This window comes from Garra rufa, chromosome 2 (assembly GCF_049309525.1).
Source record: "Garra rufa chromosome 2, GarRuf1.0, whole genome shotgun sequence".
Lineage (NCBI taxonomy): Eukaryota > Metazoa > Chordata > Actinopteri > Cypriniformes > Cyprinidae > Garra > Garra rufa.
Genome location: NC_133362.1, coordinates 39,349,116 through 39,364,728, shown reverse-complemented (window position 1 = coordinate 39,364,728; position 15,613 = coordinate 39,349,116). Strand labels below are relative to the sequence as shown.

Genomic DNA, 15,613 nt, shown 5'->3' with positions numbered 1-15,613 from the left:
CTTAAGTTTAGTCTGTTCCTCATACAAACCTAAATGCATGGCTTTGTAAGAATATACAGTAACACATATGTGACCCTGGACCACAAAACCAATCATAAATAGCACGGGGATATTTGTAGCAATAGCCAACAATACATTGAATGCATCAAAATTACCAATTTTTCTTTTATGCCAAAAATTATTAGGATATTAAGTAAAGATCATGTTCCATGAAGATATTTTGTACATTTTCTACCGTGAATATATCAAAATTTAATTTTTGATTAGTAATATGCATTGCTAAGAACTTCATTTGGACAGCTTTAAATGCGATTTTCTCAATATTTTGACTTATTTGCTCCCTCTGATTTTCAAATAGCTGTATCTCAGCCAAACATCCTAACAGACCATACATCAATGTGATTTATGAATCTCAATTTCAAAAAAGTTGATCCTTAGGACTGGTTTTGTGGTCCAGGGATATGGATATATTTTAAGCTCAAATTTTGCCTGACATCTCGTTTTGTGTTTATAAAACAAACAACATCTTCTCGGAACAACATGACTGGGAGTAAATGAAAACACTTTGAAAACTCGTGATAACTGATAACTGTTTAGTGTAGAGGACAAGCGTTTTGAAGAACGGATAGACATTCACGTTCACTTGCAGTTTGCACGCACTAGGAGGGAAAAAAGCATCTCTATGGAACAGTTCATGTGAAGTCATTCATCACAATACGCCAGATGCATATCTCACAGACATGCTTCAGAAACGAGTCGCATTTAAAATGGGCTAATTGTTTTTCAAATGTACAGTCTCTCTCTCTCTCTCTCTCTCTCTCTCTCTCTCTCTCTCTCTCTCTCCTCCCACAGTCTGATTTCTGCTGCTGGGACTCAGTGTGATCATGTGACGGGCTCGGAAGCGCAAGAAGAGCTGGTCGGTAACGGAGGACCGAATGCCAATCTCATTGAGAAAGCGCCTTTATTGCGCGTAAGAGACGGGAGGGACAGACGTTTCTAGTGCTGCACACATACACAGACAGACAAGACACAGGAAGCTCTGGGGAACTCGGGGAAAGGGTGTATTTTCACCGCCTCAAGAGGAAGTTAAGGACAAATCTCTCGCTAAAATAAATCTTAAAAGGGGCACTGGGCACGCGGGAGTCGCCTTTGCGAGTAACTTGTGGGATTTATCGGGGATTGTTTCTGAACGGACACCTGGCTTCCCTCTCCGCACGTTTCTATTTCATTTTGTTCATTTAATTTCATTTCATCAGCTGCCCTAAACAACTGTCATTCCCAGAAACTGCCGTATAGCCTATTGCAGCAGCGGATTGTGCGTAAAGACAGAGACAGCAGCCTTTTCCGCGGACGAGTCAGGCACTTGCCTTCTTCACTTGCGTTTTGCTACTCTATTTATTATTTATATTCAAGCCTTTATTTATTTCGAGACTTTTTCCGTCTATTTTTGGGGCGTCGGTGGTGATTTCTGTGGAATATGGTGGGGGAAATGGAAACGAAAGAGAAGCCGAAGCCGACCCCAGATTATCTGATGCAGCTCATGAATGATAAGAAACTGATGAGCAGTCTGCCCAACTTCTGCGGGATCTTCAACCACCTCGAACGGCTTCTCGATGAAGGTAATGTTAATGCAAAGACACGCGTCTGTCAAAACGGTGCTGGAAGCGGAGCGCGGGTCGTTTGCGCTTAAGGCAAACCGATTGATAGCAACAATTTATGGCGTCTGTTGCTTGTTTGGTGTCAGATCGTCATCCCTGTTTTGCCAAACACACGACTTGTAACGTTACAGCCTTTTAGTTCTGCTTTAATAGCTGCTTAAGTTTACGCTCGCATTCGGTAGCCGCTACTTCTCCAATGCAAGGGGCTACCTGTGGCTTGCGAAATGATTTTACAGTGATTCCTAGGTTATTAATGTATACCTGGTTAGACAAATATCTTTTGGATATGTTTATGTTAATAAGACCGGTTAATTTGACAAATTCCACATTGATATTTAAGAAACAGTTGTTTAGGAGACTTTGTCTGAGGCGAAAATAAAACCCCTAAGTAAAATTTCTCTCATTTAAACTCTGAATTAACTGAGATTTACCACAAGCATAGCTGATGTAGCCCATTCCATCGGTTCGACTGTCTTAAAAGAGAAAGTTGACCATCACATATGAGTGAATAGTTGTGCAAACTGTATTGGACTGTCTACGTGATAATAACCAAAATGTAGTGAGCCAGCTTGCACAAGCAAGACAAACTTACTGTTTCGCCTACAGATCCTCTTCAGGACCGCTTTTGTTTACCAAAATAACCCAACATACAAAAACAACACAACATGTGTGTTCAAAACAGAACACACAATAATCCATTTCTTTCTATAATTACTAGAGTAGCCTTTGTGCACCATGGTATGGTTTAGGTGTTATCCCAGAGCAGTCAACCACTTGGTAATTTGTGGTTTAGGGTGAAAATTACGTGCACTGTGTGGCACCAGGGGGCTCCTGACTAATTCTTTATAGAAACCTCTTGTAGGAGCTCCTGCTGTCAACTTTACAAAGTTGTAAATGAGATTTATATATTTGCGCAAACTGTGCTCTTTTTCTCGTTCAGACTGTTTTATAAATGTTTTATAGAGAGCCTTGGGCCTTCATTGCAAATTAAATTATGTTGATTAGGTGTTAAAAGAATGATTAAAAGCATCTTGTTGATCTATCTATCTATCTATCTATCTATCTATCTATCTATCAATCTATCTATCTATCTATCTATCTATCTATCTATCTATCTATCTATCTATCTATCTATCTATCTATCTATCTAATCTATTTAGAGATAGACCCCTGTCAATAGAGAGGGCCCCCTTGTGAGTTCCTTTTATTCCTGAATGCACAGGCCGTTCTGTCACTGTAGACTGATTTTCATTGTTCTTTTGTTTTGTAATATTCTTGCCTGTTTAACACATGAATTTCCCTGCCAATAGAAAAAAAAAAGATGTTGTCAAACAAAGCAAACGTAATTTCAGATCATGATGTGCTTGTAATAATTTAGAACCTCTTGAGCAAACCTTAGTTTTAAATTACGTTTATAAAACTCCATCATTACACACATTACTCTACATTACCGACTCATTACTCATCATTACGCTCTCATTACAGTGTGAGGGAGAGGGAGTCGTTATATTTTTGACATCTTTGATCGCTAGCACCCTCGCTTGCACGAGTTAGGACGGTTGGTAGGCTTATAACCGCTGACACACGTGGTCCCAAATAATTGTTTTCCGCTGGTGAATCATCTGCGCCCAGTATGCCATTCCAGCGTGGATGCAGTCCCTTGGCATGCGCAGTTGAATACCCGAGGATCGTATTCATCTGCAAATCACAGTGGAATGACGTAAACCTAATAACTCCTCTGTGATGTAATTTTAAAATGTCAGTTTTGTTTTTAGACTTCTAATAAAATTTAGTCGTTTATCAATTATAGACAGTAAAATAAACACTGAATACACACTATCCTGTTAAACATGCTTTTTGGACATCATCATACGTCCCTCGGGTGGGCCTGCGGCCTGGCTTTACACTCTGCGCTTTGTGAATTGCAGCAGTTTCACAGTCGCTTTCTTGTTTATTTCTTGTCACTCACATTTACAGCCTTTCCTCCTGGTCGAAACTAGCTTTCCTCTCTGGATAAAGCCGCTGATGTTCGCCTGTAACATTAGCCATGTAATCAGGACGATGTGGCTGATCTTACCTGCCAACATGAAGAACATTCTTGCGAAGTATGACTCACGTCATGAATCTTCACAGCTTTTTATATCAAGAGTTGGTGAGAATCTGGCGTAGAGATGTGTCATGCTGTTTAATGCAATATCTTTGAGTAATATGGCAGTTAGAGGAGTTTCCTCCACCTCACATTATGGGTTTGTCACAGTCTAGCTTGTGCAAATCTGAATTAATAACGCTGTCAAGGGAGCACACACTCCGTCAGACTGAGACAGCGAGTTAGTCTTGTGCTCATGAGAGTGAACTGAGCAGTCGGTTTCACTTCCACTATTGAACCATTGCAGAACTGATCCCTGACCTCCGATGAACAGGACACACTGCTCAGATCTGCATGTTAGGAGCGTGTGCAAATGCAGACTAATTGCAAATGTTTCATTGGATCCAGTGCTACAGAACTGCAACTCATGCACTCAATGCAAACATATTCCTTTGTAATCTCAAAAGCTTTGTCGCTACAGTGGAACCATCAGCAAAGCAACGCTAAATCATCGACTTTTGCCGAGCTCAGCTCTATTCTGTCCTAGAACGATGAGGAGAACGTAAATTATGGTCTAGCGCTCATGCTGGACCACTACATTGATCATACATGCAACTCTTTCCTGCACGGCTCTGTGAGAATGAAAATGGAGAAATGAATTGAAAGTGTTGAAAATCTGTGGCATCATCGATAATCGAGGCAAGCGATAGCTCAGAAGCGCTCAGTAGCTGTGTGAGATCGCATGTGTGATATTCCCCGTGGGGTGCTGTAATATCCAACAAATCTGGCTCTGTTTGGATGAGAGTGTGTGAATGTGTGCGTTCGTGTCGGCTTGCATCCATCTCATAATGTGCATTCATTTTACACTCTCGTTTGTAATATCATATAATCAGATGCAAGCGGTAGCTTGGGAGCGTTTTTGGATTTTAGGCAATTGCTGTCATTATTACTTTGAGAGCACTGTTAATTTTTGTAAATTACTTTAGATTACTGTAGTCTACTGAAACCAGAAATCTAGACAAACTGTTCAATTCTCTTATAAATTACTGTAGCATCATTATCATTTTCTCTCCAACAGTTGGGATGGTGCTCGTTTAGTAGTTACAGAAGCTGGTAATATTATCAGTATCCAAAGGTCACAAGTTCACATTTAATCAGAGGGCACCGTATACTGACGGAGTGTCTGGGATCCTCTGTTGTTATTGTGCCCTAGAGTACTTCACTTAACCCTGGGTTGCTCCAGGGGGACTGCCCTCGTAGCTGGTACTCGCTTTGGATGAGAAAGCTGTTTGAAATGGCAGATAACACTGTAAAACTAAGGCTGCTTATCTTTTACCGTATTTAGCTGAATGTATTACATTATATGCAGTTAATCAATATTTCCTGGAAAGAAACCCATTGTTTTAGTGATAGGAAAATCCCATAAAGGGATAGTTCAACCAAAAATGAAAATTCTGTCATTAATTACTCACCCTTGTGTCGTTCCAAACCCCTAAGACTTTTTTTCATCTTTGAAAGACAAATTAAAATATTTTTTATTAAACCCTAGAGCTTTCTGATCCTGAAAATTAGTAAGGACATTGTGAAAATCAGTGGTTCAATCGTAATGTTATGAAGCTACGAGAATACTTTTTGGCGCAAAGAAAACAAAAATAGCGACTTTATTTAACAATTTCTTCTCTTGGAATGACATGCGTAATTAATGGCAGAATTTCATTTTTGGGTGAACGCCCCTTTTAAAATATAGAATTGCATGCAGGTCAGGGGGCATGATAATTTGTGTTTTTAATGAAAAAAAAAGCCATCTATCACCCCTATTTCACCTCTTTTTCTACTGATTGCTTTGTGTGTATATATATATATATATATATATATATATATATATATATATATAAAGCCAAATATAATGTATACTTAACATAAAATGTGAAAGTGAACTTGTGCACTATACATTTTGAGCAATATGTTTCTAGTCAGTGTATAGTTTAGTGATTTGGGATTAAATCCACATTCAACATATATTACCAATGTATATTTCCAGTGAGTTTGCCATGAAAAACTGCCAGGTATTTCTGTGAAAATTATAAACAAATGCAGTTTTTTCCACAACTCAGAATTATGCAACCTTTCCAATGGACCTTCATTTCCGCAGTTCTCAGAAGAGGAAGTCGTCATAGTTGGGTCACAATTCTTTTTTCTCGCAATTGCGAGTTTACATCTTTTTTTTTTTTCCTCAGAATTGTGAGATATAAACTCACAGTTGTGAGTTATAACGTCAGAATTGGGATACAAACTGACAATTCTTACTTTTTTTCTCAGAACTGCATAATATTAACTCACAATTGCAAGTTATAGAGTCAGAATAGCAGGATATGTACTCAAAATTGTAAGAAATAAAGCCTTATAAACAAATAAAGCATAAATAAATCTTGGACATTTTTTGGAAGTTTTTTTCTCACATTTGTGAGTTTATATTAGGTGGCCTTAACTATTATGTACTTACATTAAAAATTAAGTACAATATACTTAATGTGGTCATATTGCATTGGAAAACACTTTTGCTTCTATTAAGGTGGGATATAGGTAAGGTTAGGGACAGGTTTGGTGGTATGGGTAGGTTTAAGGGTGGGTTAGGGTGTAAGGGATGGGTCAACAATGGTAATTACAGAAATTAATTACAAATTTAATTACATATAGGTTTTTTTTTTTAAATATATAAGTACAATGTAAAAACATGCATGTACACAATAAGTACATTGTACCAAATGTTTAATTTAAATGTAAGTACATAGTAGTTAAGGCCACCTAATGTAAAGTGGGACCCACAATTCTGAGAAAAAATCTGAAATGTAAGTTTATATCTCAATTCTGTAAAAAAGTCACAATTACCTTTTATTATTTTTTATTCAGTGATGGAATTGGGCTTCCATACCATCTTCTCCAATAGCAAATGAAAAAAAAAAAAAAACACAATAGTGTTTGTATGATTTTCCAAAGGAGGGAAAAATATATACTGAATGTAAAATGTGAACTTGTGCACTATACATTTTGAGCAATATCTCCATTTTATGGAAGCCCGTTCCCACCACTGAATAAAAAATGTAAAAAGTAATTGCGACCTTTTAGCTCGCAATTCAGACTTTTTTCTCAGAATTGTGAGATATTAACTCACATTTGCGAGTTATAAACTGACAATTCTTACTTTTTTTCTCAGAACTGCATAATAAAAACTCACAATTGCAAGTTATAGAGTCAGAATAGTGGGATTTATACTCAAAATAGTGACAAACTAAGCCTTATAAATAAAGTTTAAATCTTGGACATTTTTTGAAAGTTTTTTTTCTCACATTTGCAACTTTAAGTTCACGCAATACTGACTTTATAGTGAGATTTAAATTGAGATTATATTAAAAAAAAATCATAAATGTGCACTTATATCTCAATTCTAAAAAAAAAGAAAGAATTGTGAGATAAAAAGTCGCAGTTATTATTTTTTATTTAGTGATGGAAACGGGCTTCCATACCATTTTTTCCAATAGCAAAAAGTACAGTTTTTTATGACTATGAGGAGGAAAAAATATGGAAAATAATTAAAGTGATCAGCAGAAAGATGTCAAATTTACCGTCACTCCCTCAGCTTTTAGAAACACTCACACAGCAGCGTTAGCTAGATTTCTGAAAATGAATACTAAGGTTATATAACCCAAAGTATAGTGCTGCCAATGTATGTTATAAAAAAAAGAAAATATACTGAACTTATACTAGATTTACAATGTTAATAACTGTGGAAACGCTTCACCACAGTTTGTGAAAAGGATCCACTGGCCAAAACCACAGTCTAAAACCACAATTCCTCCTTTAACAAGCGCAAGTGTATTTGATACACATTATTTGAAGCCCCTTGCCATAGTCAGTGTTGTAGAGAGCTGTTTCTCCTCGCTCTGAAGGGTACGGTGGCCTTTAGATACGAGACGTGCGACCGGCCCTGGCATGTCAGCTGTGAGCGATGCATTTGCGTGAAGCAGACGTGATGCTCACAGGCTGATGCACAGACCAAGCGTAAACCCCTGCCCCCGTTAGTGCAGATGAATGCTCTCAATGGGCAACAGGAGCAGTCAGCCATGCTAGGCCATGCACTCGGCTCTGTAATAAAGGTGATGAATTTAATCAGGGGAGCAGCCGCTGCCATCAGTACAAGGCCCATAAGGCAAAGTTGTGCTGCTGACATCCATAGAGAATGGAGTTAGTTACTGTTTGAATACAGATGGTAATAGAAACAGAGATGTATGTGAGCCCGTAAGGCACTGTAATGCTCAGTGGTCATTCATGGTTTGTACACCAAATTGTTCTTTTATGGTGTCGTAAAAGGTTTCTAAATAACCGACTGCTGCAATTTAGTAACTAGAAGTACATGATATTTAGTATTCAAGGCACTCAAGTGCGATGTTCAAACAATCTGAAATAAATTCAAGATATTCTTAGTTGTAGGTAGTCGAGCATCAGACGGAACGGCAATGGACCACCCACAGACACTGACAGTCTGATGCATATTGCACACAAAAATGGCAAGAGCTGGCACAAATCTGATTGGCTGGCGCTGTGTAACTTCCGGGAGTCTGGGTGCACCAGTCTGCCTGGAAACGAAGTCTTTTTACAAAGTACGGAGTGCTTTTGAGGAAGAGCTAATTACCTGATTTGACAAAAGTTTCCACTTTAGTGGCGTCAAATGTTTAAATGATATTCACAGTTTTGTTGGAGGCTCTTAATAGCACATATATAGTATTAGACATCCACAAACTGTTATTTTTTGTATTATTTTTTAAAAGTATTTTTAATATTTAATAATATAAATAATTTAAACTAGTTTTTTTAGGGGTTGATGCTGAAAATTTAGCTTTAATCATAGGAATAAATTACACTTTAAAAGATATTCAAATAGGAAATGGTTATTTAAAATTGTAATAATATTTCACAATATTTTCGTTTTTACTGTATTTTTTTAGTCAAATAATTGCGGCCTTGGTAAGCATAAAATACCTTTCAAAATATTTAAAAATATATTTTTTAAATTATTAATTATTAAAGAAAATTATTTAGCAAGGATGTAGTAAATTCATCAAAAGTGACAGTAAAGACATTTATGATATTATAAAAGATTTCTTTTTAAAATAAATTCTGTTCTTTTGAACATTATATTCATCAAAGAAACCTGAAAGAAATGTTTCAGAGTTTCCACAAATATTTTAAGCAGCAAATAATTGCAGCCTATGCATAAAACACTTTTCAAAATCATTAAAAAATGTTAAAATAATATTTTTTATTTAGCTAGGATGTATTAAATTCATCAAAAGTGACAGTAAAGTATATTATAGAAGATTTCTATTTAAAATAAATGCTGTTCTTTAGAAATTTCTATTCATTAATGGATCCTGAAAGAAATATTTCCGTAAAAATTTTAGCAGCAAATAATTGCAGCCTTGATGCCCATAAAATACCTTTCAAAATCATTAAAAAGATATAAGAAAAATAGCAAGGATGTATTAAATTCATCAAAAGTGACAGTACAGATATTTATAATATTATAAATGATTTCTATTTAAAATAAATGCTGGTCTTTTGAACTTTCTATTCTTTAAAGAAACCTAAAATAAATGTTTCTGTCACGGATTGGCCAGGTTCTACTCCCTCACTCACTCAACGATCACAGTCACCTGATTACTAATCATACGCACCTGAATCCAATCACCAGCACCACATATAAGCACACCACACACCTCACTCAGTGTCCGGGCTCGTTTGCACGAAGCGGACTCATTGTGTTTCTCTGTCGAGTTCACAAACCTCAAAGACATACTTACCTCGCTATTTACCTGTTGAAACTTACCTCTTGTCTCGTCTATTCCAGTACGAAGTCTGTTCTCTGTTCCAGTCAGCTGTGGTCAGCCATAAGCCTGTTCGTCGATCACCAACGGTGTGTGTGTGTGTGTGTGGGTCGGAGTCCTCCTCCCGTCGTTCCTGGAAAGGAAAAGGATCTGTATTCAGTATTCATCTCTAGTCAACGAATATCATACTTGGACTGTTATACTTACCCGGTTCTGCACGTCATCTTATCCACAACGCTCTGCTGATAATAAACATTGTTATATTGATCACTTACCTCTCTTGTTTGGTCTGCTTCCGTAACAGTTAGCCCGGACCAACACAGTATCAGCATGAGCAATCGGGACCCGTTTCAAGAGCTGGTGGACTCGCTCAGGAAGGTTTTGTTGGCTAGTCATGCCACCACACCAACTTCAGCTCATCCCACCGCACCACCGGCACCCAGCACTTCTTCGGCTCCCGTAAACGTCCCTTCCAGTCCCATGGCCCGACCAGCGCCCTACTCTGGCGGGGCGGAGGAGTGCAGCGGATTCCTGTTACAATGTTCATTGATATTCACAATGCAACCTGCTCTCTATCCCACAGATTCTTCGAAAATAGCCTTCATCACGTCTCTGCTTACCGGACCAGCTCTCAAATGGGCGGACACGTTATATCAGCAGGCCGGGCCGGCAACCCATTCGATCCAGGCTTTCGTCGCTCATTTTAAAGAGGTTTTCGGACGTTCTGATGCAGAAGTATCCGCAGGAGAGCAATTGTATCATCTTAAGCAGGGAAGTATGACGACACAAGATTACTCCCTGCGTTTCCGAACTTTGGCCGCTGCCAGCGGATGGAATGAGCGATCGTTACTGACCACGTACCGGCTCGGCCTAGAACCCAATCTCCGGATGCAGTTAGCTGCTTTGGACGACTCCATGGGATTGGAGAAGTTCATTCAGCAGTCACTTCGTTGTTCAGATCGTCTAAGATCCTACCAAGACCAGTCCGTCACTACTGCACTCCTCCGACCAGTTACATCCGCCAGCCCTCCAGAACCAGAACCAATGATCCTGGAATCAGGGAAAATCTCTGCAGCTGAGCGACAGAGAAGACTGACCCGGGGTCTTTGCATGTACTGTGGGGCTGCGGGACACGTACGACTCAACTGTCCTATGCGTCCTATACGATCTTTGGTGAGTGTAATACGTTCTGAATTGGATAACATGCATCCTCTGACTACCAATGTTCAGTTAACCACCCACACTTCCTGTGTTACAGTCGCAGCCCTCATCGACTCCGGGTCAGCGGGAAACTTCATCTCCAACACCCTCTGTCGCCAGCTCCAGCTACGCACCCAAGCATCAACCACCATCTACCAGATTCAACCGATAACTAACCGGATAAACTCACGGACCCGTATTCACCGGAAAAGTGAACCCATCATCCTACAGATTGGAGTTTTGCACCGTGAGGAGATTCAGTTTCTGGTTCTGGAGGGAGCTACTATGGACATCATCTTGGGGCGCCCGTGGCTGGTGAAGCATGATCCCATCCTCTCTTGGGGCACAGGAGAGGTGATAAAATGGGGAAAAGAATGTACCAACCAATGTTTTCCAGATCTTCCACGTCCTAGACACAAGATACTACCTGTCAACGTCACCTCCGTCGAAAGTCCTGTTGAGAAGCAGTCAGTCCAGATTCCTGCCATTTACTCGTCGTTTCAAGACGTCTTCTGCCCCAAGAGAGCTTCCCAGCTACCTCCACATCGGCCATGGGACTGTGCCATTGACCTAGTTCCGGATGCTCCAATGCCCAGAGGTAAGATCTACCCGCTGTCGCTTCCGGAGACCAAGGCAATGGAGGAGTACATACAGGAGGCTCTCGATCAGGGTTACATCCGACCATCAACATCACCCGCAGCATCCAGTTTTTTCTTCGTGGCAAAGAAGGATGGAGGGCTGCGGCCATGCATCGATTACCGTATACTCAATCAAGGCACCATCAAGTTCCGGTATCCCCTTCCTCTCGTCCCTGCGGCCCTCGAACAACTACGCACTGCCAGGGTGTTTACGAAGTTGGACCTCCGCAGCGCGTACAACCTCGTGAGGATACGTGAGGGGGACGAGTGGAAGACTGCCTTCGTGACCCCTACTGGCCACTACGAGTATTTGGTCATGCCCTATGGTTTGGTCAACGCCCCCTCCGTATTTCAGAACTTCATTCACGAGGTACTCCGGGAGTTTCTGCACCACTTTGTCGTTGTCTACATAGACGATATCCTGATTTACTCCCGGAGTGAGGCCGAACATCGCCTCCACGTTGCGGAGGTCCTTCAAAGATTACGGGATCATCACCTATATCTCAAGGCGGAGAAATGTTCATTTCACCTACCAGCAGTGCACTTCCTTGGATACGTCATCGACCAGAAGGGGGTCCGTATGGACGAGAGGAAGGTATCTGCAGTTGTGTCCTGGCCAGAACCCACCACTATCAAAGAGCTTCAACGATTCTTAGGTTTCGCCAATTTCTACCGCCGGTTTATCAAGAACTACAGCATCATCACCGCTCCGCTTACCAGTCTACTCAAAGGAAAACCACGAACCCTACTCTGGAACCCTGACTCGGCCGCAGCCTTCCATAACCTCAAGGAAGCATTTACACAGGCACCTCTTCTAACCCATCCTGACCCTGATCTCCCTTTCGTGGTAGAGGTAGACGCTTCTACTACCGGCGTGGGAGGGATTCTGTCACAGTATCACGGTACTCCTCCATTGCTTCATCCCTGTGCCTACTATTCCCGGAAGCTCAGCCCTGCGGAGAGGAACTATGACATCGGCAACCGCGAGCTTCTTGCCATCAAGCTCGCTCTGGAGGAGTGGCGACATTGGTTAGAGGGATCCAACCACACGTTCCAGGTGATAACAGATCACAAGAACCTACAGTACCTCCGAGACGCCAAACGGCTCTGTCCCCGTCAGGCAAGATGGTCCCTGTTCTTTTCACGATTCAACTTCACCATAACCTACCGGCCAGGATCCAAGAATACCCGAGCTGATGCTCTGTCTCGCATCCATGATTCTCACGACTTGCCTGACACACCCACGACCATAATCCCCGAAAACATCATCGTTCAACCCATTGAATGGACCAACCCGCCAGCTGTCGCCACTCCGGAACCCAGATCTCCGCCGGGCTGTCCACCTGGTCGCAGATTCATCCCTAGGACCCAGCGGGTAGATCTAATCCATTCAACACATACCTCTCTGGGCACTGGGCATCCAGGGGCCAACAACACTCTCTCGCTGCTGACGGACCGCTTCTGGTGGCCGCACATGGCAAGGGATGTGAGGAGGTATGTCCAAGGATGTAAGGAGTGCGCAATGTCCAAGAGTCCACGTCATCTGCCTGCTGGGAAACTCCATCCCTTGCCTGTGCCGAACCGCCCCTGGTCACACCTAGGAGTTGACTTCATGACAGATCTCCCCTCATCTGACGGTAACACCTGCATCTTTGTTATAGTTGATCGATTTTCAAAATTCTGCCGACTGATACCTCTGAAAGGTCTTCCCACAGCCTTAGAGTCTGCCGAACTGCTCTTCAACAAAGTCTTTAGGTACTATGGCATTCCGGAAGACATCGTCTCAGACAGGGGTCCACAGTTTATTTCACGGGTGTGGAAGTCTTTTCTCAAACTCCTAGGTGTGACCGTTAGCCTCTCCTCTGGATACCACCCTGAGACCAACGGGCAGACGGAGAGGAAAATCCAGGAGGTGGGGCGGTTCCTCCGGACATTCTGTCATGGTCACCAGGACTCCTGGAACCAGTTCCTGGGTTGGGCAGAATACGCCCAAAATTCACTGCGGCAACCCACCACAGGACTCACGCCATTCCAGTGTGTGCTCGGCTTCCAACCACCTCTCTTCCCCTGGAATGGCGAACCATCACAGGTGCCCGCAGTGGATTACTGGTTCCGGGAGAGCGAGAGAGTCTGGGACGAGGCTCACCATCATCTTCAAAGGGCAGTGCGCAGAACCAAGTCCACTGCCGATAAGAAGAGGATTCCTGGTCCCACATACACTCCTGGGCAAAAAGTCTGGCTCTCCACAAGAGACATCCGTCTGCGCCTGCCCTCGAAGAAATTGAGTCCCAGGTTTGTTGGCCCCTTCACCATCGTGGAACAGGTCAACCCCGTCACCTACAGACTCCAATTACCACCACAGTACCGTATCCACCCCACATTTCACGTCTCATTACTCAAACCCTTTCACCCACCTGTGATTCCCTCCACAGAACCTGGTCAGGAAGAGGAACCCCCTCCCCCCTTGGTCCTGGAAGAGGGATCCATCTACTCGGTCCGAGAAATCCTTCTGTCCCGACGTCGTGGTGGTAATCTGGAATATCTCGTCGACTGGGAAGGCTACGGGCCAGAGGAGAGGTCATGGGTACCCAGAGTTGACATTCTAGATCCAGCCCTCATGGAGGAATTCCATCGTAACCATCCTGAATGTCCAGCCCCTCGAGGACGAGGTAGACCACCACGACGTCGGAGGCCTCGGCCCTCAGGAGCGGGCCCTGGGGAGGGGGGTAATGTCACGGATTGGCCAGGTTCTACTCCCTCACTCACTCAACGATCACAGTCACCTGATTACTAATCATACGCACCTGAATCCAATCACCAGCACCACATATAAGCACACCACACACCTCACTCAGTGTCCGGGCTCGTTTGCACGAAGCGGACTCATTGTGTTTCTCTGTCGAGTTCACAAACCTCAAAGACATACTTACCTCGCTATTTACCTGTTGAAACTTACCTCTTGTCTCGTCTATTCCAGTACGAAGTCTGTTCTCTGTTCCAGTCAGCTGTGGTCAGCCATAAGCCTGTTCGTCGATCACCAACGGTGTGTGTGTGTGTGTGTGGGTCGGAGTCCTCCTCCCGTCGTTCCTGGAAAGGAAAAGGATCTGTATTCAGTATTCATCTCTAGTCAACGAATATCATACTTGGACTGTTATACTTACCCGGTTCTGCACGTCATCTTATCCACAACGCTCTGCTGATAATAAACATTGTTATATTGATCACTTACCTCTCTTGTTTGGTCTGCTTCCGTAACAGTTTCAGAGTTTAGGCAAATAATTGCAGCCTTGATGCACATAAAATACCTTTCAAAATTATTTAAAAAAATTAAAATATATATCTTAATTTAGCAAGGATGTAGTACATTTCTGAAAGAAATGTTTCCGCAAAAATTTTGAGCAGCAAATAATTGCAGCCTTGATGCGCATAAAGTAGCTTTTAAATCATTAAAAAAAAAAGAAAAGAAAAAAAATATATATTTATTTAGCAAGGATGTATTAAATTCATCAAAAGTGACAGTAAAGACATTTATAATATTGTAAAATATTTTTATTTAAAATAAATGCTGGTCTATTCATCAAAGAAACTTAAAAGAAATGTTTCAGCTAAAAATTTAAGCAGCAAATAATTGCAGCCTTGATGCACACAAAATACCTTTCAAAATCATAAAAACAAATCTTACCCCAAACCTCAGTCTCTTAAACACTAGTGTATGTCGTGATATCATTTTTGCTTTACAAAGCCTTTCACATTTCTGATTACATTAATTCACATTACTGTTTTTAATCCTGCCTCTAAATGGCATGTTAACACAAAATTGACTGTGATTGCTTTTCATGAGAGGCTGCAAACTGACTTTATACAAATAGTCAAAAGACGATAGGATTTCTATCTATTGTAGAAGCTTTGGATAAAATAAAAATGTTGTTAATAAGTTAACAAGATGGTTCAAATCTTCCTACTCATCAGGAACTTGTTTTAGTCTCTTAAACAAAACTCAGAAGCTTCATTACAAATACAGAGATCCTATCACTCATGTAGTAATCCAGGAAAACAGGACTCATACATAACAGCTGGTTTATCACTACCCAAACACACTAAGAGTGGCCATTAATCTTTCACTCAAATTCACATGGAAAAAATCAGATG

General features: G+C 41.5%; 1 protein-coding gene across 1 annotated transcript in view; it reads left to right on the top strand.

The window, feature by feature from the left end:
- Positions 1-912: 912 nt before the first annotated feature.
- Positions 913-15,613, top strand: part of LOC141325945 (protein quaking-B-like) — a 193,714-nt gene continuing 179,013 nt past the window's right edge. Inside the window, exon 1 of the mRNA XM_073834664.1 lies at positions 913-1,619. Coding sequence (XP_073690765.1) covers positions 1,478-1,619 — 142 coding nt within the window. The 5' untranslated portion in view covers positions 913-1,477. The remainder of the gene's footprint in view (positions 1,620-15,613) is intronic.